Here is a 26609-nt window from a genome sequence, read left to right on the forward strand (position 1 = left end):
CCTCTGGGTCATCCCAGTGCACCAGCCCTGAGCACCCTGTCTCATGCATTGAACCCGGACTGGCGATCTGTTTCACACATGATAATATACATGTTTCAGTGCTATCCCACCCTCACCTTCTCCCACAGAGTCCAAAAGACTGTTCTATACATCTGTGGAGATAGCACAATTTAAACAGTGCAATGATTCAACAACTGGGTGCCTGGGACTAAGCTCGTGATGGGGTTCCCTCAGTCTGTTCCCGCATGCTTCTCATAAGAGTGAGCATCTTGCCACCCTACCTGTAAATGTTTTCCACCCAAAACATCCCCTAAAATAAGCCAACTCCTTCACCTTCACCTAGAGCAAAACTGGAAAAACAGCAGTTTGTTCCAGAGCTGAAGGGAAAACTGGCTCTGATGAACTCATGGGGAGGTGGAAGATCTGTTTGCTATGCTTTGTGGACAATTTAGGGTCTTACCTGGTGGCTCAGCAGTAAAGAATCTGCCTGAAATGCAGGAGACCCAGGTTTGACCCCTGGGTTGGGAAGATCCCCTGGAGGAGGGCACGGCAACCCACTCCAATACCCTTGCCTAGAGAATCCCATGGACAGAGGAGCCTGGTGGGCTGTAGTCCATAGGGTCACAGAGAGTTGGACACGACTGAAGTGACTCAGCAGCAGCAGCAGTAGCGGTGGACAATTCAAGGATTTACCATAGACAACTTTAACAAGGCACAATTTTTACCTTAAGTGCTGACTTTACAAGATAACCCCCACATAAAATGCTTCTCGACTGTTTATATTTTTAAAATATAAAACTGAAGAAAAAGTAGTTCCAGCTTTGCTTTCTCCCCCCTTTATGTTAACCGTATATTTATTTACATCTCACTGAATGAAGTCCCATAGAACACTGGTCTCCAACTTTTTTTGGCACAGGAACTCGCTTTGTGAAAGACAATTTTTCCACAGATAGGGGGTGGGTGTGCGCGGTGGGGGGCTGTGTTTCAGGTGGTAATGTGAGCAAATGGAGAACAGCAGATGAAACTACCTTCTGCGGCCCGTTTCCCAACAGGCCACGGCAAGTATGGGTCAGTGGCCCAGGGTTTGGGGACCCCTGCCATAGAACACAGCTTGGAAAATGCTGCCTTACAATGTACTGTGAGGCCTCAAGTTGATATAACTGCAGCTAGGCCATCTGTGAAATGGGTAGACCCACGATGCACAGGGATTGGGGGGAGGTAGTTGACATCAAATAGGACTAATGTGGACCAGATGCGGAAATCCAGACAGCTTTAGGTAATACTCAGGATATATATAGCAACAGGGGGAGGATTCTGGTCATGGGGTCCTGGGTTCAGAGGCTGTCTACACTCTGGCTGAAAAGGCAAAGAGTCAGGATAATGAAAGAAGACAGGGAGGCACAAGGCAGGCAATAGAGGAAATAAGACAAGAGGCTGATCAGCATCTCACAGTCCCTCATAACTGGGTTCAGATTTAGAATCAAAGGCAAGGGCTGTGGCTACAGGCAAGATGGAGCAGTTCCAGATTCTAGGGATCCGGGAGTGCGTGAAGAGGATACTGAATAGGTCTGTGTTAGGCAGAATTGTTTGGCTACTACCTGACAGAAACCTAAGTCATGTTAGCCGCCAAGCCACATAGGGGGATTTATTCTCACGTAACTGGTCAGTGGAAGAGACGGAGCTGTCCTCAGACATGGATGGTTAGAAAAGTTCAAGCTTTGTGAAACTGTGGGGGCTGGGTCTCTCTCCACACAATTTTTTTTTCCCCATTTATATTTCTCTCCCCACATCTTGGCTCTATTTCTTGAATAGGCTCTCTATGTAGCTAGATGTCACATTCATATCCCCACATCCTCCCCTTTCAGCAACCCCAGAGGAACAAACAAGTCTTTTCTGATAGCTCTGACAGAAAATTTACAGAAAAGACTCTGATTGGTTGTGCCGTGCCATGCTGAGTTGCTCAGTCATGTCCGGCTCTTTGCGACCCTATGAACTGTAGCCCGCCAGGCTTCTCTGTCCATGGAATTTTCCAGGCAAGAATACTGGAGTGGGTTACCATTTTCTACTCCGGGGGATCTTCCCGACCCAGGGATCCAACCAGCATCTCTTATGTCTCCTGCATTGGCAGACGGGTTCTTTACCACTTGCGCCACCAGGGAAGCCCTGACTGGTTGAAGTCGCTCAGTCGTGTCCGACTCTTTGGGACCCCATGGGCTGTAGCCTGCCAGGCTCCTCTATCCATGGGATTCTCCAGGCAAGAATACTGGAGTGGGTTGCCATTTCAAGCTTGAGTTAAATATCCATCCCTGAACTGTTGGTCCTTTATTGGACTGGAACCTGGTGGTCCAGAGTCAACGATGAGAGAGTGAAAGAAGGAAAGAGGCTAATATTCCCTGGGTTACGCAGGTTCCCAGCTTTCGAGTTCCAGGGAATCAGCCAGAAATAGAGAGATAAAGAGAGAGAGGAAGGGAAAGAAAGAAAGAAAGACACTGGGACCAAAGCTCTGATGGAGCAAAGGTGTTCTAATCAACATGGCGTGGGCATATATACTGTCTTACAAAGTAGTTATTCTCAGCAAAGATAAAGATTAAAATTCCAGACTTACAAAACACAAGGCGATCCCTATTAAAGAGAGAAGAGGGTTCAGTTCAGTTCAGTTCAGTCACTCAGTCGTGTCCGACTCTTTGCGACCCCATGAATCGCAGCACACCAGGCCTCCCTGTGCATCACAAACTCCCGGAGTTTACTCAGACTCATGCCCATCGAGTCGGTGATGCCATCCAGCCATCTCATCCTCTGTCGTCCCCCCAATCCCTCCCATCATCAGGGTCTTTTCCAATGAGTCAACTCTTTGTATGAGGTGGCCCAAGTATTGGAGTTTCAGCTTCAACATCAGTCCTTCTAATAAACACCCAGGACTGAGCTCCTTCAGGATGGACTGGTTGGATCTCCCTGCAGTCCAAGGGACTCTCAAGAGTCTTCTCCAACACCACAGTTCAAAAGCATCAATTTTTGGCGCTCAGCTTTTTTCACAGTCCAACTCTCACATCCATACATGACCACTGGAAAAACCATAACCTTGACCAGACAGACCTTTGTTGGCAAAGTAATGTCTCTGCTTTTTAATATGCTATCTAGGTTGGTCATAACTTTCCTTCCAAGGAGTAAGCGTCTTTTAATTTCATGGCCACAGTCACCATCTGCAGTGATTTACTTATCACCATAATCAGAAACTAACAAAGGAAATGCCTGGATTCCTCAGCCCTCTGGAAAGGAGGAAAGGCATGCCTCTCCTCTTAATTCCTGAATATTCATGAATTAATAAGGGCCATAGGTTTCCTGACAGATCCAAAACAGCACACAGGAAGCCTCCTGACACTGAACAATCAATCCCGTGGCCAGGTGCACGGTGTCACCTGATTGGTGAGTGCTGGCTCCTGTGGCAGGAATTAGGGAGAGGGCACAGAGCTGAACCATGTCCTGTGGCTCTTAGAAAAGAAGGATTCTGCTGCCAGAGGAAGTAGGAAAAGTGGGTGGAAGGAAGAGACAGACAAAAACCAAATAGCCACTACAGGTCCTTCCAAAAGCCAGGAATTCCAGGGACTTCTGAAGGCTACAGGTCTATCCCTGGCTTGTCTCAACCCCGCACCTGGGCTGTGGAGACTCTGCCCCAAATTACTGTCAAGGTTGGGAGACTGGTATTCTCAACAGAAAGTGCCTCTGAGAATCAGCTCCTAGTTTTCCAAGACATACTCTGTTTCATCTTCTGGCCTCAATGAGATGGGAAGAATGGGATAATGATGACTACACTCCAGGAAAACTGAGATTCAAACACCTGAATGACAATAAAGATAACTTCTTTCTACTGTTAGCTTTATTTATATCATCTCATTTGATGTGCTGGGACTTAAGTATTCTCTTCATTATTTCACAGATAAGGAAATGAAAACTATGAAAGATGGAGTTACATTATAAAAAGTCATCCAGTTAGAAAGTGAGTGAGTGAAGTCACTTAGTCGTGTCCGACTCTTTGCGACCCCATGGACTGTAGCCTACCAGGCTCCTCTGTTCATGGGGTTTTCCAGTCAAGAATACTGGGGTGGGTTGCCATTTCCTTCTCCAGGAGATCGTCCCAATCCAGGGATTGAACCCAGGTCTCCCGCACTGTAGGCAGATGCTTTACTGTCTGAGCCACATTTCAGTCCAAAACAAATGTTCTTAACCCACAAACCATACTGCTAAAGTAGTTATCTGTCAGACTTTGAAAGCCCAGGCACTGGGTCTCCTCAACATTTAGCCAATCAATCTTCGTTTTCACCAGGCTCTTCTTTGTCTTTCTGAGTTGACCAGGGCAAGTGAGGGATGAGGATGGAGGCTGGGATGAGCATTCCATCACTTTGTCTTTCTCCATTGTTTATTCATTCCCCCAATGTTATTATTTTATTTTGTATATTTATTTATGTGGCTGCATCAGGTCTTAGTTGTGGCATGCGGGATCTTTACTTGTGGCATGCAAACTCTCAGTTGCGGCATGTGGGATCTAATTCCCCAAGCAGGGATTGAACCTGGGCCCCCTGCATTTGGAGCACAGAGTCCTAGCCACTGGACCACCAGAAAAGTCCCCATTCCCCAAATTTTAGAGTATCTACTATGAGTCAGACACTATTGTTTAATGGCACTAGAGATTATATTAATAACAAGTCAGTGAAACAAAGTTCTGGCAACTCATTGCATTATATTCTAATGGAGGAAAGAGACATGATAGGAAAATGCAGAAACATAATAAAATGTCTGATGGTGATAAGTGCTATGAAGAACAATAAGTTGGGGAAGAGGACAGAGAATGGGCATATGTGTGATAGAGGCATATGGGCTGAGATCTGCCCAAAGAAAGGGAACAAGTCATGAAATATCTGGAAGAAGAGTGTTTCTGATGAAGGGAATAGGAAGTGCAAAGGCCCTGAGGTGACGACTTGATCGGGTATTCACAGAAAAGCAAGGAGGTCAGAGCGATAGAAGCAGAGTGAACAACGTATTGAAGGAGAGGTAACCTGGGTGGAGATGGGAGGACAGATCATTCAGGTCCTTGAAGGCCACTCTGAGTTCTTTGGATTTTATTCTGAATGAGTTGAGAAGCCATAGGAAGATTTAAAGCTGAGAAGTAAAAGATATTGGTGTTTTCTTGGGAAGATTTCCCTCTTCGCTGGAGACTAGTCCTCTTAAAAGCTTTTCCAATAAATGCAGAAGAGCAGGGAAGGTTGAGAGAGAAACGGGAGAACAAACTCCACTCACAACTGCTTCTCCCTCAAGTTAGCCTCTGCCCAGGCCAATAGCAAAGGCAACATTGTCCTGCACAGCCTCAGGCTGTCTGTCACCATGGAGATGGTGCTGTTGTGCTAGTTTGCAGTCATTAAATGTAGCTCCTGGGTGGCTGCCCATTTCCGGAGGGTGACCACACACTTGTGTGGCTGGGATTCCTCCTGTTGAATGGAAGTGAGTCCACCGCACAGGCAGAAAGAGTCACCAGAGGCCAGAGAGGGGCAAATCCAACTCAGGCATGGCCCCTGCCACTTGAGGGCAACAGAAACATGAAGATATCTGCCATGTTCTCAACCCACCCTGGGCCCCTAGGTGATGCAACAGAGACAGGAAGGCCCAGAGAAGACCCACTTCAGGAGGAGACCCCCTCCAGGAGAAGAATTGAGCCACCTTATATATGAGGCCAAGAGACCAGCAAACACAAATGAATGGAAGCCAAAAAGAGGAACAGTCAAAAGGTCAGTGTGTTCCAGAACCTGGTGAGTGAGAAGGAAGGAGCAGGAGCTGAGGACAGAGGTAGGCAGGGGCCAGGGTTGGGATTTGTTTCTCAATGCCATGGGAAGCCACGAAAAAGTTTTACACAAGGGAGTGAAACCATTTGATTCACGCTTTTAAAAGCACTGTCAGGCCACTGTGCAGACTATAGATTATTGGGGGGCAAAAGGGGCAGGGATGGGACCAGAAAGAAGGCTGTTGGAGCCACCCAGAGGAGAGAAGGTGGTGACTTGGACTAGAATGGGGCAGTGCAGCTGGAGAGAAGTGAGCAAATGGGCTATGTTTTAGAGGTGGAACTGACATTTTCTAGAAGGCGAAGATGACTCTAGGTTTCTTGGTGGATGATGATGCCTTTTATCAACATAAAAGACCAAGAAGAGGCTAGGTTGCCAACTAACGCAGCATTGTTAACTATGTCAAACTATTAAAACACCTCAACTACTACCATATTTTAGCTTCCCTTCACTAAGGTCTAAACCAAAACATTAAAAAAGCTAGAAGCACAGAGTCTTTAGAAAAAAAAAAAGATGGTCTTTTTAAGTGAATGATCTTCACTTTATGAAGAGCTTGTCCTGGTTTTTTCATTTCAGTGCAGAATGGCAGAGGCTTCTCTGTAGACCAGCTGTCATGTACTGACAGGCTTTTGGCCACCACACTCAAGCCCCGCTTCCCACCAGAGTAGAAATCTCCCAGCCCCCCTGGGTTTTGAGCACCATGCTGGGAAGAGCAAGGACCAGATTACATAGATTATTCACAGTACTACACATGTCAACTGACTGGTGTGAAAAATGCCAGAGAAGTGGAACTAGAGAAGCCAGCAGGAATCCAACTGGGTACAGGCTTGAACTTCATCCTAAGAACACTGAGAAAGGAAGAAGAGTCTTTCCTACCCCACTCTCAACATTTTATTATGAAAAATTCCAACCATAAAGGAAACATCAAGGGTTTTATAGATTCATAGTTCATACTGAGGGTTCATAATTTCATTTTAGAGAAAGCATTCTACTTTCAAAATGGCAATACCTATTGAGAACTACTGAGTGCTTAGCATGAGCCAGATTCTGTTCTTAGCTTATGACATGTATTAGCCTGTTTGATCCTTGTAAATAACCCTACAGAATTGGTCCTCATAGTGTGCAACCATGATTTGAATAGCATAACTACTGGGAAATTCCCAGGTAATGGGTTCCACCTCTTGACTGTATGTCACAACTTAATTTCCCAGCCTCCCTTGCAGCTAGGACACAGGCATGAGACCCAAGCTTTTCAAACATATGCAACATGCAACAAAGCTTTGATACACAGGAAATAACATGGGTGGTGAGCATGAGCAGAATTCATCTGAAGGAATGTATGGGGCTGATACCAGCCTTGACTGACACCATAGGGGCCACTTCCTGGACCCCATGTTTAATAGAGATCCCACCCTGGCCCTCCGCTAGCTGTGAGCTTCCCTATGGAGTAAGGAGCCTGTGGGACTGTATTAGTTTTCTATTGCTACATAACAAATCACTACAAACTCACCTAAAATACTGCCACTTATTAGCTCACAGTTCTGTAGGTCAGTAGTTTGGACCTGGCTTGGCTGGGTTCTCTGCTCAGGCTTTCACAAGGTTGAAATCAAAGTGTTAGGCTGTGCTGAGTTCTCACTTTGGGACTTGGGGGAAAATTCACTTCCAAGTTCATTCTCCCTGTTGGTAGAATTCAATTCCATGCCATCATGGGACTCAGAGCTCTGCTAGCCAGGGGCCACTCTCAGATCCTAGAGACCACTTGCTTTTTTTATCGTGTGGCTCCCCTCTATCTTCAAGCCAGTGATGGCACAATGTTTTCATGCCTCAAATCTCTGACCTGTCTTCTGGGACCAGCCAAAGGAAATTCCCTACTTTTAAAGGCTCGGGGACTTCCCTGGTGGTCCAGTGGTTAAGAATCTGCCTGCCAGTGCAGGAGACATGGGTTCAATCCCTCGTCCAGGAAGATCTCACATGCCACAGGGCATCTAAACCTGTGGGCCACAAGTACTGATGCCTGCTGCACTCTAGAGGCTGGGTGCCACAACTACTGAGTCCACGCACCACAACTACAGAATCCAGCGCACCCTAGAGCCCTAGAGCAACAAGAGAAGCCACTGCAATGAGAAGCCTGCACATGGCAACTACAGAGTGTAACTAGCAACTAGGTTACCACAACTAGAGAAGGCCCCCAAGCAGCAATAAGACCCAGTGCAGTCAAAAGCAAATGAGTATCTTTTAAAATACCCTAGAAGGGATTGATTGCAAAATAAAGGAAACAGAATAGATAAGTGAGCTGGAAGATAGAATGGTAGAAGTAACTGCCACAAAACAGAATAATGAAAAAAGAAAAAAAGAATTGATGATAGTCTCAGAGACCTCTGGGTGAACATTCAACGCACCACATTCAAATTATAGGGGTCCCAGAAGAAGAAGAGAAAGAGAAAGGATTTGAGAAAATATTTGAAGAGTATATAGTCAAAAACCTCCCTAACATGGGAGAGGAAATAGTCAATCAAGTCCAGGAAGCACAGAGAGTCCCATAAGGGATGAACCCAAGAAGAAATAGGCCAAGACACATGTCAATCAAACTATCAAAAATTAAATACAAAGAAAAAATATTAAAAGCAGCAAGGAAAAAGCAAAAATAAAAAGCACACAAGGGAATCCCCAGAAAGTCTGTTATGACTTTCAAATGTTTAAATAAACAGTAGGTGGGCCTCCACTTGTTCTCCTGCCTTCCCTTGTTCTCAGCTGTTAACTTCCGTCACTGCTGGAACAATCCAACCACAAACTTGGTAACATAAAACAACAATTTATTTTCTCCAAGTTATGGAGATACCTAAAATCAGTATCACTAGGTTAAAGCTGAGAGGTCAGCAGGGCCATGCTCCCTCCAGAGGCTCTAGAAGAGAAGACATTTCTGCTTCTTCCAGTTTCTGGGGGTGGCCTGTGTTCCTTGGCTTGTAGTCACATCACACCAGTCTTCAAGGCTTGCATCCCTGACTCTCCACTTCACCTTCATGAACCTTTCTCCTGTATGTGTGTATGTATGTGTGCATGAAATCTCCTCTCTCTTCTTTTTTTTTTTAATTCTTAATTAAAAAATTTTTGGATTTTTGGCTGTGCTGGGTCTTCTTTGCTGCACATGGGTGTTGTCTAGTTGCAAAGAGTGGGGGTTACTCTCTAGTTGCAGTCCATGGGCTTCTCAAGGCAATGGCTTCTCTTGTTGCAGAGTACAGGCTCTAGGACATGAGGGGTTCACAGTAGCTGTGGCTCAAGGGCCCTAGAGCACAGTCTCAGTAGTTGCGGCTCACAGGCTTAGTTGCCCTGCAGCATGTGGAATCTTCCTGAATCAGGGATCAAACCTGTGTCCCCTGCATTTGCGGGTGGACCCTCAACCACTGGACCACCAGGGAAGTCCCTCTGTCTCTCTGTTATAAGAATACCTATGATGGCATGTAGGGCCTACCTAATTCAGGATAATCTCACCATCTCAAAATCCTTAACTTAATCACATCTGTAAAGACCTTTTCCCCAAACAGGCTAACAGTTATAAATTCTGGGGATTAGGACATGATAGCTTTGGGGTCATTATTCAGCCTCTTATAGGAGATGTGGCCCCAGGCATTGAGTTCACTGGGGCATGGCAGTGACTAAGATTCTGGCACTCAAACCTATTGGCATGAATTTCTACCTGTGGCTCAGCAGTGGCTGGCAGAGTCTTTTCTCTGGAATAGTCCCTGTTCTCTGGGTGTTGTTCCTAGCTGGGCATTGTTTCAGCAAGCCTGGTTTTTGGTCCACCAAGAGACTGTATGAACTACCTAATGTCCTTTTAAAATCTTCTTCCTTTATTTTTTAAGCAACTTTAAGTTCAGTTCAGTCTCTCAGTCATGTCCGACTCTGCAACCCCATGAACTGCAGCATGCCAGGCCTCCCTGTCCATCACCAACTCCTGGAGTTCACCCAAACTCATGTCCATTCAGTCAGTGATGCCATCCAACTATCTCATCTTCTGTTGTCCCCTTCTCCTCCTGCCCTCTATTTTTCCCAGCATCAGGGTCTTTTCAGATGAGTCAGTTCTTCGCATCAGGTGGCCAAAGTATTGGAGTTTCAGCTTCAACATCAGTCCTTCCAGGGAACACCCAGGACTAATCTCCTTTAGGATGGACTGGTTGGATCTTCTTGTAGTCCAAGGGACTCTTAAGAGTCTTCACCAACATCAGTCTTCAAAAGCATCAATTCTTTTGCACTCAGCTTTCTTTATAGTCCAACTCTCACAACCATACATGACTACTGGAAAAACCACAGCCTTGACTAGATGGATCTTTGTTGACAAAGTAATGTCACTGTTTTTTTAATATGCTGTCTAGGTTGGTCATAACTTTCCTTCCAAGGAGTAAGTGTCTTTTAATTTCATGGCTACAATCACCACCTGCAGTGATTTTGGAGCCCAGAAAAATAAAGTCAGCCACTGTTTCCACTGTTTCCCCATCTATTTGCCATGAAGTGATGGGACTAGATGCCATGATCTTAGTTTTCCAAATGTTGAGCTTTAAGCCAACTGTTTCACTCTCATCTTTTACTTTCATCAAGAGGCTCTTTAGTTCTTCACTTTCTGCCATAAGGGTGGTGTCATCTGCATATCTGAGGTTATTGATATTTCTCCCAGCAATCTTGATTCCAGCTTGTGCTTTTTCCAGCCCAGTGTTTCTCATGATGTACTCTGCATATAAGTTAAATAAGTAGGGTGACAATATACAGCCTTGACGTACTCCTTTTCCTGTTTGGAACCAGTCTGTTGTTCCATGTCCAGTTCTAACTGTTGCTTCCTGACCTGCATACAGGTTTCTCAAGAGGCAGGTCAGGTGGTCTGGTATTCCCATCTCTTTCAGGATTTTCCAGAGTTTATTGTGATCCAAAAGAGGTATAATTTATTATATCATAAAAGTCACCCATTTTAAGCATATACTTCAATGTTTTTTTAATAAATTTGCAAGATGGACAACCATCATCACAATTCAGTTTTGGAATATTTCATTACCCCAATAAGATCCCTCATTCCCATTTGCAGTCACTCCCCATTCCTACCCACTGGATACAGGCAAACACTAACCTATACCCTGCCTCTATAGATTTGCCTTTTCTAGACAATCTTCTTAAACTTGGCCGAGTGGACTCTATTGTTTAGAACTAGAAACCCTGGCCAATATAATTCTCAGTCGTGTCTGCCTTTTTGCGACCTTGTGGACTGTAGCCCACCAGGCTCCTCTGTCCATGGAATTTTCCAGGAAAGAATACTGGAGTGGGTTGTCATTTCCTTCTCCAGGGGAGCTTCCTGATGTGGGATTAAACCCACGTCTCTTGCATCTCCTGCATTAGTAGGCAGGTTCTTTACCAGTTGAGCCAACAGGGAAGCCCAATTCTAATATCCCCTAATTATAGAAGAAGAAGCGATGACCCAGAAAGGCTAAGTAGGGCTTCCCTGGTGGTACAGTAGATGAGAATCCACCTGCCAATTCCGGGGGACATAGGTTCGATTCCTGGGCCAGGAGTAACTAAACCCGTGTGCCACAGCTACTGAGCCTCCATGCTGCAACGACTGAAGCTCATGCGCCTAGAGCCTGTGCTCCTCTATAAGAGAAGCCGCCAAAATGAGAAGCCCATAACTGAACTAGAGAAAGCCACTGTGCAGCAATGAAGATCCACTGCAACTAAAAATTAAAGAAAAAATTAAGAAAGGCTACGTAATTTACACAAGTTCGTGTAAGTAGTAAGTGATAGAGCCGATGTTGAACCCAGAGCCCAAGCTCCCCATAAAGTACTGTGGAGAATGGAGGAAGTGAGAGTACAGAGGGAGGGAGACCATTTAGGAGAGGATTGGGTTGCCCAGGTGAGAGTTCATGGTGGTTTGGAATGAGGAGTTAACAGCGGTACAGGAGAGAAGTAGATGGTTTTGAATAATGCTAGGAAGACATAACAATAAGATTTGACAACTGAATGGATGAGGGGGATGAGGGAAAGGATAAATTAGGCAGTTTGCCATGTTCTGGCTTGGGCCACTAATGAGTGGTAGAACTTATTGGGGATAGGAAATGTGAGGAGGGGAAAATGCCCATCTAGGATGGAAGATGAATTCAGAACTGAAGGTGCTAAAGGTACAAGTCTATGCGACATACACGTGTAGATACTTATTTGATAGATTGGTGTGTGAATCTGGAGCTACAGATGTAGATTTCTATATCACCAGCATAAAAATGGTTAACTAGATAGAGCCATGGCAGTCGCTGCAACTGACCAGCAAGAGAGGATGTAGATGAGAAGACAAGAGGGCTTAGAACAGACCCCTGAGGAATTCTAACTTTAAGTGATGAAAAGCACAGAGGTCACCAAAGGATTCTCAGAAAGGGCGAACATGGAGATCCAAAGAAAGTCAGGAGAATGTGGATTCGGGAAGGTGAGGGGGAAAGTGGAGGCATGGTAACTGGTATCAAATGCTGCCGAGAATTCCAGGAAGATCAGGTCCATGGCATGGCTACTGGATTCAGTGATGGTGTTGTTGTTTACTTGACAAGAGAGGCTTTACAGAAGTTCCAAGGGTGGGAGCCAGTCTGGAGTGGGCAGAGGAGTGAATGGAGATGCAGAAATGGATGTGGTGACTCACTTTTTCAAAGGACTTGGATACAAAGGAGGAGAGAGGTGGCAAGTAGTAGAAGGAGAAGAATGTGGGGTCAAGGGAGGGTTTATTTTTAAGATGGGAAATTGATGCTGAAATGCAGGTGGAGAGGAGACTCAAGAGAAAGGGAGATGATGGGATAAATGAAAATTATCATCACTGTTGTCATTGTCATCACTGTCACCAACTAGCAGCTACAGGGAAAGTTTGTTCTGTTCTGGGACTGTTCTAATTATTAGACATTTCTTCCTTACGCTGAATCAAAATCTATCTCCCTATAATTTTTCCCTTTTGGTTAGAGTTCTGCCCTGTGGTCCACTTTCTACTTGACAGTTTCCAGATGGCTTCAGCCTGCTATTACATTTCTCCACTTCTCCAAAATAATAGCTGAAGTCCCTCTGGCTCTGTACCCCTAAGACAGTATCCAGACCCTTTACTATTTCAGCCAAGCCCACACAACCGCACTCTGGTTTGTCAAGGCTTTCTTAAAAGGTGATGCCTGCACTCTTGCATTGCTGGTGGAAACATGAAATGGTTCAAGCTTTTGTGGTTTGGTAAAATGAACTGAGATAAAAAAAAAAAAAAAGTGCACGTCCTTTGACTCAGAGACTTATCTTAAGGTGTAAAATTTACCTGAGGTATGACAAGATTCTTGTGTAAACATGTGCCTGGCAATATGAAAGGGGAGAGTGGAGAATTAACGAAGTATAGTGTTGAAGAGAACAGACCGAGCCTCAAAAGACTGAGGATTTCCCCCACCCCCAAAGATCAGGAACAAGACAAAGATGTGTGTTTTTACCACTGAAATGCCTGTTATTTAAAACTGTACTCGACATTCTAGCCAGAGCAATTAGGCAACAAAAAGAAACAAAAGGCATCCAAATTGAAAAGAAAGACGTAAACTATATATGTCGATGATAAGGTCCTATATATGGAGGACTTCCCTGGGGGTCCAGTAGGTAAGACTCTGGGCTTCCAATGCAGGGGGCCCCAGTTCAATCCCTGGTCAGGGAACTAGATCCCCCACGCATGTCACAATTAAGAAGTCTGCATGCTGAAACTAAAGATCCCGTGAGCTGGAACAAAGACCTGGTATAGCCAAAATAAAATTAAAAAAAAAAAAAGATCCTATATATGGAGAATCACAAAGAATTCACAAAAAACTCACTGAAGTTTATAAACCAGTCAGTAAAGTTTCAAGCCACAAAATCAACACACAAAAATCAGTCATGTTTCCACACACCAACAATGAGCAATCTAAAAAAGAAATTAAGAAAGTACTTCCATTTATAATAGCATACAAAGGAGCATGAGCTGGGAGTTAATGCTGCTACTTACCATGTGTCTTAGTTCACTATAACAAATACCAAAGACCGAGTGGCTTGTAAACAACAGAAATTTATTTTTCATGGTTCGAGAAGCTGGAAATCCTACAGTCAGTGCAACATCAGATATGGTTTCTGGTAAAAACCCACTTCCTGGTTCCCAGATGGCCATCTTTCTGCTGTATTCTCATACGGCAGAAGAGGTGAGCTGTTTCAGGGGCCTCTTATAAGGGCACTACTCTCCTTCATAAGCGCGCCATCTTTGTGACCTACTCACTTCCCAAAGGCCCCACCTCCTCATACCATTGCATCGGGGTTAGGTTTCAACTTAATAATTTTTTTGGGGGGGGTCATAAACATTGAGTCTACAGCACTATGTGAACTTGGGCTCACTTTCTTGGTGTCACAGTTTGCTCAGCTATAAGGTGAGGGTGAGACTGTTCCTTCTTTACAGGGCAGGTGAGGGTGGAAAGAGTTAGTATTTGTTATTAATATATGCTTAGAAGAGTGCTTGACACATAGTAAAAGCTATATCAAGACTACCAAAAATGTTTACAAAACTGAACAAAAGTTCCAGTTCAATATCCATCAGTAAGAGAATAGCTGGCAAATTTTCACAATTCACCTCTTAGGCTGAACCATATGGAATTGCCAATATTCTATTGTTTTGTCTACAAAACGGGCAATTTCATATGTTCCAATCTAAACACTAGAATACCCTGTAACCATTCAAAGTGGGTACATATCATAGATCTATCTTTATCATCCATTTTGCGCTACTATTGTGAAAAGAGTTAATAACATATTATTGAGCAAAAATTGCAAGTTATTTAATAGCATGTAGAGCGTGGCCATGTTTGTCTAGGTGGGGGCATAAAGAGGCATCAGGAACATGTGCAAAAATTTTCAAGAGTGATAACCTGAGAGGGAGAATGTTGGAACCTTTTCATGTTCTTTGTGCTTTTCTGTGAAGTTTATACTTTTACAAACACCAAAGGGATTCTCTTTAAATGTGTGGCTCATAAGACATGAACACAAGACTCCTTCAGCTTGTTGCCTAATTAGGGCACAGGTCATTGGCTTATCACCATCCTCAAGGAGAACATTCTACTTCTCTCACCAAAGCTTAAGACGACACTAGTTTTTTGGGTTTTGTTTACTAGAGGATATAATACAATTTTGGCTAATATGGGTTTGGACAAATTTAAAATGTTGGGCCTCTAAGATAAGCCTCTGCCAATTTGGGTGGTCCATGGCCTGTATCTGTATAACTGAGTTTTTTAGCTCAATGCCTTTACACCTATCTATTATATTGGGTTGGCCAAAAGTTCATTTGGATTTCCCCATATTGTGTTCTGGAAAAAACCCAATTGAAACTTTTGGCTAGTCCAATCTTTCCTCTAATTGGTAAACATTAACTAATAGATTAGGACTCACTCTCTTCTCTCCATATAGTAGGATGTGTAGAAAGTATTGTGATCTGGAGTAGGAGTTTTTGGAACAAGAGGGAGATAGTTAAAGAAGTATGAAAAGGAAGGTTTTTCCAAATGAACTAGATGGTGGATAAAAGTGCAATAGTCAAAGAGAATTGGAAGAACAGATGATGTCTTAGCCAAGCTGTGAGTAACAAGAAACTGAACCTCCTTCCCTAGCTAGCTCAAGGAAAGGTGTGGCAGAGTAGAATGGGAGTGGTATATCGTTGTTTAGTAGCTAAGTTGTGTCCGACTCTTTAGTGACTTCATGGACTATAGCCCACCAGTCTCCTCTGCCCATGGGATTTCCCAGGCAAGAATACTGGAGTGGGTCACCATTTCCTTCTCCAGGGGATCCTCCTGACCCAGGAATTGAACCCACGTCTCCTGCATTGGCAGGTGGATTATTTACCGCTGAACCACCAGGGAAGCCCTGCCTATATTGTAGGAGGCTGAATAATTCCCCCCACCCCATGCCAAATCTCCGAGTCCTGATCTCTGGAACCTGTGAATATGGTAGCTTATGTGGCGAAAGGAACTCTGCAGATGTGATTAAATTCAAGGTCTTGAGATGGAGAGCTTATTCTTAATGATCTGAGTGGCCCCAGAGTGATCACAAGAGTCCTTATAAGGGGGAGGGGCAAGAGAATTGAAGTTGACAAAGAAAACGTGACAAGAGGGGTTGTGGGTAGAGAGTTGTGGTTGTGAACCCAGGGATGGTCTAGAAGCTGGAAGAGGTGAGAACAGACTCTCTAGTGGAGACTCCAGAAGGGACCAGGCCTGCTGTCCCCTTGATCTGAATCCTGTAAGAATGATTTTAGGCATCTGACTCCTCAAAACTAAGAGAAAAAAAATGTTTGAGTTATTTTAAGTCACTAAGCTCTTGGTGGCTTATTACAGCTGCCACAGGAAGCCAGCATTTAACTTGCCTTTCAGGGTGCAGGCTCTACTCCACTTTCTTCGCAGTACATCTCTGACTGCCCCGGCCCCTTTCTGACCACCCCCGCACACACACACACACAACTGAGTGGACCAGGGTTGGACACAATCAGATTCTTCTCTTGGGATTTTAAATGTAAGATACAGAGGCTGCAGGCTCGACTACTCCACGAGGCTCAGAGGGCCCAGGACCCACAGTTCTCTTAGGGGCCCACAGAAGTCTATTGGCCCTGGGGTAGGCATCAGTTAACCGGATGGGAGGATGGTTCACTTTCGGGTCACACCCTTTCACTCTTGTGTTACCTTTGCTCAGTGAGCTCAGGCGCTGTGCGGCTGAAGTCTGGCTTTGCTGTTCCTTCCTGTGGCACGTTGAGGACTCTCTCACCATGGGTGCATGCAGCCAAACCCCACTGCGATGCCAGTACATGTCCGTGAAAGTCCTTCTCATTGAGAATTCGTGGATTGGGTTTCTGAAAAACATCTTTATAGTGTGCATCGTGGTCTACAACTGGTGAGTCAGGTGCAATGTGCCAGTCTGGGGACTCCCCCAGCAGACCTTACCCTCCATCCTTCTGTCCTCCTGCTGCCCCTCCACAGCCCTCCTCTTCAGCTAGACTGGTCTGTGAGGACCCAGGTTTCTCTCACTTTTATTCTCTTCCATCTTCCCAGCTCTTCAGCTTTCTTCTCCCCCATCTCCACCTATCCATCCTATAAGGCCCAGCTGAATCCCCCAGCTCCATCATGCCCCTGTTCACTCCAGGGACCAGTGGTTTTGCCCTCTTCAGAAGGCAGAGAATTGTAGCTTCTTAGAACTGAACAGTCATAGGGATTAGGGAGCCAGGGAGTTATCCCCCTGTTGTTGTTGTTGTTCAGTCGCTAAGTCGTGTCTGACACTTTGCCACCCCGTGGACTGTAGCACGCCAGGCTTCCCCGTCCTTCACTATCTCTGGGAGTTTGCTCAAATTCACTTCCATTGAGTTGGTGATGCTAACTAACCATCTCATCCTCTGCCAACCCCTGCTCCTTTTGCCTTCAATCTTTCCAGCATCAAGGTCTTTTCCAACGAGTTGGCTCTTCACATCAGAAGGCCAAAGTACTGGAGCTTCAACTTCAGCATCAGTCCTTCCAGTGAATATTCAGGGTTGATTTCCATTAGGATTATTTGGTTTGATCTCTTTGCTGTCCAAGTTATCTTCCCATTCAGGGACTAAGTCCATTACCCAAAGAGGTGGCATGGCTTGTCTGACTCACCAAGGAGATAGGGAGAGAGCTGCTGGAACAATCGTTAAAATGTTCCTTCCATATGCAGACTCTTTTGTTTCTTCTTTATTTTCTTTGATGCATCTCTGAAGCATTTTGATTCTTTTTGAAAAACATTTATTTCTTTATTTGGCTACATCAGTTCTTGGTTGCAGCACATAGGAACTTCAGTTTTTGTTGCGTTAGGACCTTTCAGTCACGTTAAGATCTTTAGACCTTTTAGCTGTGGCATGTGGGTTCTAGTTCCCTGACCAGGGACCAAACCTAGGCCCTTGCACTGGGAGTGTGGAGTCTTAAGACAGTGGACCATGATTACATAAAGACAAGTTTTCCGATTTCTGAGCAGGTTGGATTCCATTAAGGCTGATCTATACGACATCATACATTTGGGGATGAATATGAGCAACTGAGGGCTTCCCAGGTGTCTCAGTGGTAAAGAACCTGCCTGCCAATGCAGGAGATGCAGGTTCGATCCCTGGGTCAGGAAGATCCCCTAGAGAAGGAAATGACAACCCACTCCAGTATTCTTGCCTGGGAGTCCCATGCACAGAGGAGCTTGGTGGGCTACAGACCATGTGATCACAAGAGTGGACGTGACTGAGTGACTAACCAACAACAAGAGACTGAGCTTCCCAAGTGGAGGGTTAAATGGACACTGTTATTCTGGGAGACTGTTTCAGTCTCCAACACAAAAGAACATTGCACATATCATGTGCACATTGTGATGATAGGCTGAAATACACTGTTGAGTAAGCATTATCATATTTGTCTATGGAATTACACTGGATAGCTCTGTCTCATATATGCTCATTGGATCTCAAATTGGGCTCTCTGCAAACCTCATTTTGTGGATTTCCCTGGGGGGTCCAATGGTTAAGAATCCACCTGCCAATGCAGGGGACATGGGTTCAATCCTCGGTCTGGGAAGACTCCACACACCGTGGGGCAACTAAGCCCATGCACCACAACAAGAGAAGCCACCGTGATGAGAGGCCAGTGTACCGCAACCAGAGAGTAGCCCCCTGTCCTGCCCACCACAACTAGACAAAACACTCCCACAACAGTGAAGACCCAGCACAGCCAAAAGTAAATTTAAAAAACCCAGCGACAACCTCATTATGCACTTACTTCCCATTTACCCCTTCCGCCCGCCCCAGGGAGCCATCAATCTACTGTCTCAGTGGATTTACCTATTCTGGATTTTCATATAAGTGGGATCATACACTGCATGTTCTTTTGTGTCTGTCTTCTTTCACTTAGCACAAAGTTTTTTGAGGTTCATCCACAGTACAGCATGTGCATCTTTTCATTCCTTTTCTTGGGTAGATAATTATCCATCATCTTTTTTTTTTTTTTTTCCATGCCTGGGTATGTTTTTTTTTTTTTTTTCCAGTGGGTTTTGTCATACATTGACATGAATCAGCAATAGATTTACACGTATTCCCCATCCCGATCCCCCCTCCCACCTCCCTCTCCACCCGATTCCTCTGGGTCTTCCCAGTGCACCAGGCCCGAGCACTTGTCTCATGCATCCCACCTGGGCTGGTGATCTGTTTCACCATAGATAATATACATGCTGTTCTTTCAAAACATCCCACCCTCACTTTCTCCCACAGAGTTCAAAAGTCTGTTCTGTACTTCTGTGTCTCTTTTTCTGTTTTATATATAGGGTTATCGTTACCTTCTTTCTAAATTCCATATATATGTGTTAGTATGCTGTAATGTTCTTTATCTTTCTGGCTTACTTCACTCTGTATAATGGGCTCCAGTTTCATCCATCTCATTAGGACTGGTTCAAATGAATTCTTTTTAATGGCTGAGTAGTATTCCATGGTGTATATGTACCACAGCTTCCTTATCCATTCATCTGCTGATGGGCATCTAGGTTGCTTCCATGTCCCGGCTATTATAAACAGTGCTGCGATGAACATTGGGGTGCACGTGTCTCTTTCAGATCTGGTTTCCTCAGTGTGTATGCCCAGAAGTGGGATTGCTGGGTCATATGGCAGTTCTATTTCCAGCTTTTTAAGAAATCTCCACACTATTCTCCATAGTGGCTGTACTAGTTTGCATTCTCACCAACAGTGTAAGAGGGTTCCCTTTTCTCCACACCCTCTCCAGCATTTATTGCTTGTAGACTTTTGGATAGCAGCCATCCTGACTGGCATGTAATGGTACCTCACTGTGGTTTTGATTTGCATTTCTCTAATAATGAGTGATGTTGAGCATCTTTTCATGTGTTTGTTAGCCATCTGTATGTCTTCTTTGGAGAAATGTCTGTTTAGTTCTTTAGCCCATTTTTTGATTGGGTCATTTATTTTTCTGGGATTGAGCTTCAGGAGTTGCTTGTATATTTTTGAGATTAATCCTTTGTCTGTTTCTTCATTTGCTATTATTTTCTCCCAATCTGAGGGCTGTCTTTTCACCTTACTTATAGTTTCCTTTGTAGTGCAAAAGCTTTTAAGTTTCATTAGGTCCCATTTGTTTAGTTTTGCTTTTATTTCCAATATTCTGGGAGGTGGGTCATAGAGGATCTTGCTGTGATTTATGTCGGAGAGTGTTTTGCCTATGTTCTCCTCTAGGAGTTTTATAGTTTCTGGTCTTACATTTAGATCTTTAATCCATTTTGAGTTTATTTTTGTGTATGGTGTTAGAAAGTGTTCTAGTTTCATTCTTTTACAAGTGGTTGACCAGTTTTCCCAGCACCACTTGTTAAAGAGGTTGTCTTTTTTCCATTGTATATCCTTGCCTCCTTTGTCAAAGATAAGGTGTCCATAGGTTCGTGGATTTATCTCTGGGCTTTCTATTCTGTTCCATTGGTCTATATTTCTGTCTTTGTGCCAGTACCATACTGTCTTGATGACTGTGGCTTTGTAGTAGAGTCTGAAGTCAGGCAGGTTGATTCCTCCAGTTCCATTCTTCTTTTTCAAGATTACTTTGGCTATTTGAGGTTTTTTGTATTTCCATACAAATTGTGAAATTCTTTGGTCTAGTTCTGTGAAAAATACCGTTGGTAGCTTGATAGGGATTGCATTGAATCTATAGATTGCTTTGGGTAGAATAGCCATTTTGACAATATTGATTCTTCCAATCCATGAACACGGTATGTTTCTCCATCTGTTTGTGTCCTCTTTGATTTCTTTCATCAGTGTTTTATAGTTTTCTATGTATAGGTCTTTTGTTTCTTTAGGTAGATATACTCCTAAGTATTTTATTCTTTTTGTTGCAATGGTGAATGGTATTGTTTCCTTAATTTCTCTTTCTGTTTTTTCATTGTTAGTATATAGGAATGCAAGGGATTTCTGTGTGTTAATTTTATATCCTGCAACTTTACTATATTCATTGATTAGCTCTAGTAATTTTCTGGAAGAGTCTTTAGGGTTTTCTATGTAGAGGATCATGTCATCTGCAAACAGCGAGAGTTTCACTTCTTCTTTTCCTATCTAGATTCCTTTTACTTCTTTTTCTGCTCTGATTGCTGTGGCCAAAACTTCCAACACTATGTTGAATAGTAGTGGTGAGAGTGGGCATCCTTGTCTTGTTCCTGATTTCAGGGGAAATGCTTTCAATTTTTCACCATTGAGGGTGATGCTTGCTGTGGGTTTTTCATATATAGCTTTTATTATGTTGAGGTATGTTCCTTCTATTCCTGCTTTCTGGAAAGTTTTAATCATAAATGGATGCTGAATTTTGTCAAAGGCTTTCTCTGCATCTATTGAGATAATCATATGGTTTTTATCTTTCAATTTGTTGATGTGGTGTATTACATTGATTGATTTGCGGATATTAAAGAATCCTTGCATTCCTGGGATAAAGCCTACTTGGTCGTGGTGTATGATTTTTTTAATATGTTGTTGGATTCTGTTTGCTAGAATTTTGTTAAGGATTTTTGCATCTATGTTCATCAGTGATATTGGCCTGTAGTTTTCTTTTTTTGTGGCATCTTTGTCTGGTTTTGGAATTAGGGTGATGGTGGCCTCATAGAATGAGTTTGGAAGTTTACCTTCCTCTGCGATTTTCTGGAAAAGTTTGAGTAAGAGAGGTGTTAGCTCTTCTCTAAATTTTTGGTAGAATTCAGCTGTGAAGCCATCTGGTCCTGGGCTTTTGTTTGCTGGAAGATTTTTGATTACAGTTTCAATTTCCTTGCTTGTGATGGGTCTGTTAAGATCTTCTATTTCTTCCTGGTTCAGTTTTGGGAGGTTATACTTTTCTAAGAATTTGTCCATTTCATCCAAGTTGTCCATTTTATTGGCATAGAGCTGCTGGTAGTAGTCTCTTATGATCCTTTGTATTTCAGTGTTGTCTGTTGTGATCTCTCCATTTTCATTTCTAATTTTGTTAATTTGGTTCTTCTCTCTTTGTTTCTTAATGAGTCTTGCTAATGGTTTGTCAATTTTGTTTATTTTTTCAAAAACCCAGCTTTTAGCTTTGTTGATTTTTGCTATGGTCTCTTTAGTTTCTTTTGCATTTATTTCTGCCCTAATTTTTAAGATTTCTTTCCTTCTGCTAACTCTGGGGTTCTTCATTTCTTCCTTCTCTAATTGCTTTAGGTGTAGAGTTAGGTTATTTATTTGGCTTTTTTCTTGTTTCTTGATGTAAGCCTGTAATGCTATGAACCTTCCCCTTAGCACTGCTTTTACCGTGTCCCATAGGTTTTGCGTTGTTGTGTTTTCATTTTCATTCATTTCTATACATATTTTGATTTCTTTTTTTATTTCTTCTATGATTTGTTGGTTATTCAGAAGCGTGTTATTTAGCCTCCATATGTTTGAATTTTTAACAATTTTTTTCCTGTAATTGAGATCTAATCTTACTGCACTGTGGTCAGAAAAGATGACTGGAATGATTTCAATTTTTTTGAATTTTCCAAGACCAGATTTATGGCCCAGGATGTGATCTATTCTGGAGAAGGTTCCGTGTGCACTTGAGAAAAAGGTGAAGTTGATTGTTTTGGGGTGAAATGTCCTATAGATTTCAATTAGGTCTAGCTGGTCCATTGTGTCATTTAAGGTTTGTGTTTCCTTGTTAATTTTCTGTTTAGTTGATCTATCCATAGTTGTGAGTGGGGTATTAAAGTCTCCCACTATTATTGTGTTACTATTAATTTCCTCTTTCATACTCGTTAGTGTTTGCCTTACATATTGTGGTGCTCCTATATTGGGTGCATATATATTTATAATTGTTATATCTTCTTCTTGGATTGATCCTTTGATCATTATGTCGTGTCCTTCTTTGTCTCTTTTCACATCCTTTATTTGAAAGTCTATTTTATCTGATATGAGTATTGCGACTCCTGCTTTCTTTTGGTCTCCGTTTGCATGAAATATTTTTTTCCAGCCCTTCACTTTCAGTCTGTATGTGTCTCTTGTTTTGAGGTGGGTCTCTTGTAGACAGCATATATAGGGGTCTTGTTTTTGTATCCATTCAGCCAATCTTTGTCTTTTGGTTGGGGCATTCAACCCATTTACATTTAAGGTAATTATTGATAGGTGTGGTCCCGTTGACATTTACTTTGTTGTTTTGGGTTCACGTTTATACAACCTTTCTGCATTTCCTGTCTAGAGAAGATTCTTTGGCATTTGTTGAAGAGCTGGTTTGGTGGTGCTGAATTCTCTCAGCTTTTGCTTGTCTGTAAAGCTTTTGAATTCTCCTTCATATCTGAATGAGATCCTTGCTGGGTACAGTAATCTAGGTTGTAATATCCATCATCTTTTAATGAACGTGTGGGTTATTTCCACCTTTTGACTATTGTGAATAGTGCTGCCATGAATATGTGTGGACAGGTATTTGTTTAAGCAAATAATGTCGTTTTTAATTTCTTTAAACTTTATCTCATTCTGTGGCATGCTTTGCTTACTCAATGTTGTTATTTCCACATTGATGCAAGCGGTTCTCCATTCACTTTCACTCTTACAGAACATTCCAGTGAATAAATCTAACAATTTATTCACCCATTCAGTGTTTGAGGATATTTCCATTATTTCCAGTTTTCCCTATTATAAATAGTGCAGCTTTACAATTTCCCGTATATAACTTGTTGGGCCCCATCTTTGAGGGTTCCTCTGGGGCATACACCTAAGAGTGATATTGTTGGGGCATGGGGAATACACCTCAGATGTACAGTACTTCATATTACCAAATGTGAGCTGTTTTTCCATGAGTCTCTTAGGGGTTTTCAACCCTGACTGTGCATTAGAATCAATTTTAGAAAAATACATAGGCACCTGGATAACTCCCAGACCTATTGAATCAGAGTTTCCAGGGATGAGACCAGGGAGCTGCAATTTTGAAAGCTCCCTAAGTAATTATACTGTACAGACAAGGTTGAGAACAGCTGGGACCAAGCCTTGGCCCACAGTATCTCGGTTTCCCAAGGTCAGCTCCTAGAGGACAGCTACTGACTGCCTAACAACATTCAGATATTAGAGGCTGAGCAGAGGGAAGAGACCAAATAGACACATGCCCAACGAATAAACAAAGCATTTAAAACAAACTCTTAAAGGATTTCCCTAGTGGTCCAGTGGTTAAGACTCCACACTTCCACTGCAGGGGATGCATGTGTTTGATCCCTGGTCTGGGAACTAGGATCCCATATGATGCACGGGGTGGCAAAAAATAAATAAATAAAATAAAATAAAATAAATTCAATTATTCATGGCAATGGGAAACAGAAAATGGATAAATGGAGATGGAATCTACCATTTTTAGTTATCAATTCCACTTTTTCCCTCTCTTTCCCCCACCCCAATAATTTAGAGTCATATTCTGAAGAAGGTATTAATAGCTTGTGGATAGATCAGAAGGCAGGAAACCAGAGGCAAAGCCACATCAGGTATGAACAAATATAGCACATGGTTAAGAGGTCTTGCTCTGGGCTCTACAGTAGACCAGTCAAAGACCTCAGCTGGTGGACTGACCTGGGGTGGACTTTGCTCTTTGAGAAGGCAATCTATAAATTAAGGTCTATATTAGGTGATATTAGAGGCTGGTATTGGGGACAACAGTTTCCACATGGTGAAAGCTCACTATAAGCCAGACACAGTGCTAAGGAGTTTGCATGGGTATCTCAGTCCATCCTCAAAACAACCCCATGAGGTAGGCATGACTATTTTCCCCATTTTACAGGTAAGGAAAGTGAGTCACAGAGAAGGCAAATCACTTGCCCAAAGTCACCCAGCAAAGCTTGGATTTTAATGGAACTGGCTTTCAGTTCCTGCATCCAAAACCACGGCACTGTGTCTCCCTTGAGAAAACTGCTGATGCTTTTCTGTGTCTGCTATTTAGCTTTGCTTTGGTGAGTGACAAGCGGTACCAACGGAAAGAGCCTGTCATCAGTTCTGTGCACAGCAAGATAAAAGGGATAGCAGAGGTGAAAAGGGAGATTATGGAGAACGGGCAGAAGAAGGTTGTGTGGAATGTCTTTGACATGGCGGATTACACCTTCCCCTTGCAGGTGAGCACCTGTCAGCATCCTCCCAGGACTCATCCCTGGTGACTGTCCCCAGGGCCTCCTCCGCCTCCCCTGGGACCTAGAGACTCGCTCCAGAAAAACACTGGCCCCATTTAAAAAGCTCTGTGAAAATCCCAACTGAGAAAACCTAAAAATTGCGAAATTGGGTCAGATCCAGCAACTCAAAGGAAATGATACTTTGCTTTATGAAGTCCTACAGGGTTTCTCAAAATAGCAATATGTCCTGGTGCATTGAAAACATGATTTGATTCACTCGAACTTGATTTATACATAGCTTTTCAGAATCAGGGCCATCAAGTCAGCAAGCTTTACCTAGATACAGAAGGGCAAATAACTTTCTGCCTGGAAGGGACCAGCCCTTCTATATTGTTTGTGTGGCATTTTATCAACAAAAACGTCTCCAGGAAAACTCTTGGCTACAGTTTTGCACAAAGAAAGGCTATAGATGACAAAGAATGGAAGGGTGTGGACCACAGGAAAGGGCATGAGATTGTCTCAATCTGCAAAAAGAGGAAATGAACATAGAATTCTCAAAAGGAAGAGATTGAAGAGGGGTTGAGAACACCAAAGAACAGATGGAGGGGGGTGGCGAGAGGGACAAAAGGGCCCATTGGCAGCCCCTGGAACCTGGAAAGCTTTGAAAAACCATAAAAGCCAAGCTGCTATCCATTTGTTTCTAACAGAGGGTCTTTAAAATCTCCACCTATTGCCCAGGTGGTGGGATGCCCTATGACCCTTTCATTAAAGTCCTGGATAATCTGAACAGCATTCTGATAGAGGTAACACCCCCACCTCTGCTTCCCCACATCTTTTGATTTTCAATGTAATGGGACTTACTGTGTCCCCCAAAATGAAAAGGCTGCTTTTGAGGCTGGAATGGAAAATGAGTGCTCAATCAATTTGAATGTTCCTCCGCTCTCCCTCAGCTTAGTGGGGCGGCTCATCCAGCTTGGATATTAAGCGCTCTGGGTAGTTGATTTGCTTCCAGACCCGGATTTAGAGACTGAAGCTTAGAAGAGTAGAAAGGTTCGCCCCCGGGCACTTAGCCAGTTGGATTACTATGATTAAGCAGTTCTGTTCTCAAAGTGCTTGCCATTTTGCCTTCTCTCCTTTTTCTCCACAGGGGAACTCCTTCTTTGTGATGACAAACTTTCTCAAGACAGAAGGCCAAGAGCAAGGGTTGTGTCCTGAGATAAGGAGGGGGGGATGGGTGATAAGAGTTCCTGGAGGAGGCACAGGTCAGAGGAAATGGAAATTGGGACCAGGGGTGTTGTGAAGCCCACAAATATTGACTGAGCCTCTGCTTGTTACAGAGCAGGGATGTAGATCTGGGCTGGCTGGAAAGGTGAGAAGACCCTGCATTTCTCACTCTGTAACCACCAGATCTCTCTCGGTCGCCCTGGGTCTCCAGCTGTAGCCCTAGGAGCCTGTGCAGCTCAAGGCCTGCTTTCTCCATTGCTTGCTCCCGGAGCAGCGTAGGACAGCAGGGATCCTTGGCGTTTGCACAGTGTCTCGTGTTTCAGTGGAGCCTCACAACAACTTTAGGGGGGTAACAGCACTCCCAGCCTTATTTTATAGGTCAGCACAAAGATCAGAGAGGTTCAGTGACCTTCCCAGTATCACACAGCTTGCTGGAGGCAG

The 26609-nt window shown here is 43.5% G+C and overlaps 2 protein-coding genes across 5 annotated transcripts in view; one reads left to right on the forward strand and one right to left on the reverse strand.

Moving 5' to 3' along the window:
* The window catches only part of IFT81 (intraflagellar transport 81), a 213511-nt gene that overhangs the window by 129421 nt on the left and 57481 nt on the right, over window positions 1-26609 (reverse strand). The window lies entirely within an intron of this gene.
* Window positions 1-26609, forward strand: part of P2RX7 (purinergic receptor P2X 7) — a 60154-nt gene that overhangs the window by 2750 nt on the left and 30795 nt on the right. Inside the window, exons 2-4 of one of the 4 annotated variants that reach the window (XM_043901882.1) lie at window positions 16551-16748; window positions 24782-24950; window positions 26092-26160. In XM_043901882.1, coding sequence (XP_043757817.1) covers window positions 16551-16748; window positions 24782-24950; window positions 26092-26160 — 436 coding nt within the window. Of the gene's footprint in view, window positions 1-5631; window positions 5778-16550; window positions 16749-24781; window positions 24951-26091; window positions 26161-26609 lie in introns of all 4 variants that reach the window. The other 3 variants (XM_043901884.1, XM_043901885.1, XM_043901886.1) reach the window with 3 other exon arrangements.

Source organism: Cervus elaphus, chromosome 5, assembly GCF_910594005.1.
Source record: "Cervus elaphus chromosome 5, mCerEla1.1, whole genome shotgun sequence".
Classification (NCBI taxonomy): domain Eukaryota; kingdom Metazoa; phylum Chordata; class Mammalia; order Artiodactyla; family Cervidae; genus Cervus; species Cervus elaphus.